At 37.3% G+C, this 3496-nt stretch overlaps 1 protein-coding gene across 1 annotated transcript in view; it reads right to left on the bottom strand.

The window, feature by feature from the left end:
• Positions 1-3496, bottom strand: part of TYR (tyrosinase) — a 48768-nt gene that overhangs the window by 34988 nt on the left and 10284 nt on the right. Inside the window, exon 2 of the mRNA XM_009334831.1 lies at positions 2928-3144. Within this exon, the coding sequence (XP_009333106.1) occupies positions 2928-3144 (217 nt within the window). The remainder of the gene's footprint in view (positions 1-2927; positions 3145-3496) is intronic.

Below are 3496 nucleotides of genomic sequence, written 5' to 3'. Positions count from 1 at the left end.
AAGTGGTTCTTCTATGTGATCAGTTCTTCTACGTGATCACAAGTGTTTTCTATTACAGAACTAAACCTGAGGAGTAAATCTCACATTGGTGTAAATCAGGAGCCACTCAATTACAGTCACTGGCTTGGTTCTGGTCATCTTTTGTAAATCTAGAGTAACTCCAGTAAAGTCAATGGACTTACTTTGGATTTACTTTGGATCTAAAATAGATTAGAATTTGACCTTAGGTGTAATGGCACAAACTTGTGTAAACAAGTAAAGAAGGACTGAAAAGCTTTTTGCTTAGAAAAAGAAGTAAACGTTAGGAACTATAGAGTGTTAGCAGGTTTGTAAGAATGCCATCACACAGAAGTGAGCACTGGAACAATAAATGCAAGCTGGCAATTTAAGCTTGGCATCTGTACACAACAAAAAACTAAGCAGGCCATTTGTAAGGAAGGAGCTAACACAGTATGGTTTTTTTGGCAGTAAAACTAGTTAAAAACTTTCCACCATCTTTTTCAACATTAGCCATGTATTCTTGGCTTCACATTGCAGTTCACTATCTTATTAGCTGAGTAAGTTAGTTGACAGAAACATTTTTGGTCCTGTGGTGTAAAGTTGAGTGAAAAAAAATGAAAAAAGCTGTCTCAGAATAACACTGTGTCTGATGGAATAAGCTCCATCTCCATAGTAATATAGATAAATGCCTACTGAGCCACATCTGGCTAGCATTCACAGACTCATCACCAAAAGAGCCCCTTATTGTGAAATGCTGTGGACACAGTTTCACTCCAGTGAGCTCTGGCTCTAATGAAATGTTCTTATGGAAAGAAAGGTAACATCACTCTGTTGACTTTTACTCTCTGGCATACCAGCTCTTGGGCACTGTAGATCTCCTTTAGCTAGGCTATAAAAATTAGACAACAATATGGGGTCTGGTAGTTGCACTGGGAGTTGGACTATGAGCAAACATGGTCACTTTCTTAACAGCATTTCCTGACCACAGTGGTGAACTGGAGCTTCATAACGTCAGTTAGGAGAAAGACTAACACTCTTCAGCTTCTGAAGGGTTGTTACACAGAACAAAAGAACTCACTTGGAGGAAAATTTGATCCAGAAGAGCTCTTTTCAGATGCAGTGACATTGCCATTATTCAGATTAAAGCATGACCCTCTTCAAGTGTGATTGGCAGATGACACTATGATATTAAAAAAGACCAGCCGTGACTGTGCTTGCTAGCCATGAAATTAATGTGACAAAGAAACAGCAGTAGAGAAAGGGTTTGATAGATTAATCAGACAAAACACTGATTCTGATTTTAGAGTTAAAACAACTTCTTCCTGGCTCTTTGGGAACTGTAGGTGCTTTCCTGATCATTGTGCAATTCTGTTGAACATCTATGTTACTGCCTTTTTTTCAAAGAGCTACCGTTATTTTCAATAGGAAAATGTATCCGTTTGTATCAAAGGGGTATACTTGATCCATGACTCTGTTTAGCTGTCAGTTTAGACAGCATTGACAAAAAGCAGGCTTTGCCCTTTTTCTGCAGTTATTCATGAATTATTGTTATTTAATGAGCAGCCATGATACTGAAATTTAGGCTTTGTAAGCAAGTGATCTGTTTTGACTCTGCCTTCTCAGTAAACCCACATGTGGCCCTGCATAACTTCAATAGGCTGTGCCTTTGCTTTTGTTTACAATACTAGCAGCGTGATGGTAGACCCTCATTATTTCATGACTTGTTTGCTTTAATTCTCTTTTCTCTACTCCTCCTATTCCACCCCTTGCACCTATTCACATACTTCATGGAGAAAAATGTGAGCAAACCTCTACTTGATTATGTCACCTTTTTTTTTTCTCTAACTCCATGTGGTTCCCTTTCTTAAAGGTAGAAAGCACAGCTATGTCCAGAGCTGGAGTTAATTAATGTCTGGCTTCTCTGTTGGTTTCAGCAGACAAATTCCACGTTTTTGACTGGTTTTAGAGAAGAAACTGGTTCACTTTTTTTTTCCCCAGCAAAGCTTTATGGCATTCCACACTGCATTAAGAGTAATACTGAACATATTAAAAGCTTTGCTTTCTTATCCTCACACCAACTCCTATATTGCATTGTTTTGGTCCTTGCACAGTTCCTTGCAAGCAAAAATCTCTGGGATTCGTCAGAGATCCATCAAAAGTGGATCACATTGGCTTCAGCATATATATGACACTGTAGCAATATTTATTGATATTTATTGATAAATATATAATGTGCTATCCTTTTTTATTAGCAATTTAGCAAGATTCAAAAGAGATTGAGTAGACAGATAATTAAGAACAACTATTCCTTTAGCAAAGAACTCTCGTTTACTAGCAAATTAGGAACATGCAAAACAGGTTGGATAGTTAGAAAATTAAGATAAATAACTAAATTCTTTTGGAAATTATAATAAGGGTCATTTTTGAGGCATAACTTAACCCCTAATCCTTAGAGTTTGGGGAGAAGTCTGCTGTGGAGTTCACAGTGACAGGATGTAGACATAACATGCCAACTGGCAGCATCCTCTTTCACCCTTGTTGTCCAGCTTGGCCTCTGGCAGACAATGGATACCAGGGCAAACCTGTAACTCACATGGACATGGTTATGATCATGTGTAAGTAGATTATTAAATGATGTCTTTTTATGCAGTGCTACATTTCTTTTCTGTGCTTTGTGCTGACTATAGCAGGAGACAGTATCTCCTAGCAGATGGATTTAGGGTCTGATCTAGTCTATAGTTTCTATTTTCTTATGAAACGCCTTTAACATGGTTCTTTCTGTCTGTTGCTATTCCAGGAGAAAGCATAACTTTTTTTTTTCTTTTTTTTTCTTTTTGAGTGATGCTTCATGGAATCAGATCCATGAATCAGTTTAAAAATTCTAACCCCAGAGAGAATCAATTTACAGATGGAATAAAACATGTTACCTTCCAAAGTGTTTCGGAAACTGTAATTGGCCATTTTATCCATGGATCCAGATTCATACTGAGTCAGGGATAAGCAAAATTCAACTTCAGCTGAGGATGGGAGCCTTGGGGTCCTTGATTTATCATTGTTCCCAGGATTTCGCAGTATAGGCCCCTCACTTGTGGCATTGCATAAAGCCTGTTGACTGTTGTACTCTTCAGACTGAGTACAAATTACCTGTATAAAACACTTTCTATTAGCAGAGTTGCAATTGTAAAAAATAAAAGCAAACAAAAAAGGTACTTCAATTAACCTTCTTTTTAATGGAACAAAGAAAATGTACAAAGTAATGTTTGTTGCAAGAATATATATTCATTTTTAAATTTTCTATGTATGATTTTAATATAAGCTGGGTTATTTCATAGAAGACACCCCTCTACTACAGCGCACATTTTTAAATAATACACTAGTCTGTATCTGAAACTACCCATGTGGACTAAGGCATCAATTCTCATTTATGCCCTTGAAAACTCACTGAGGCTAAATTCAGTGTTACCTACCAATGCAGCAGGACACAAACGGAGTTAAA

This window comes from Pygoscelis adeliae, unplaced genomic scaffold (assembly GCF_000699105.1).
Source record: "Pygoscelis adeliae isolate BGI_AS28 unplaced genomic scaffold, ASM69910v1 Scaffold141, whole genome shotgun sequence".
Classification (NCBI taxonomy): Eukaryota; Metazoa; Chordata; class Aves; order Sphenisciformes; family Spheniscidae; genus Pygoscelis; species Pygoscelis adeliae.
This window is presented reverse-complemented; position numbering and strand designations above follow the sequence as displayed.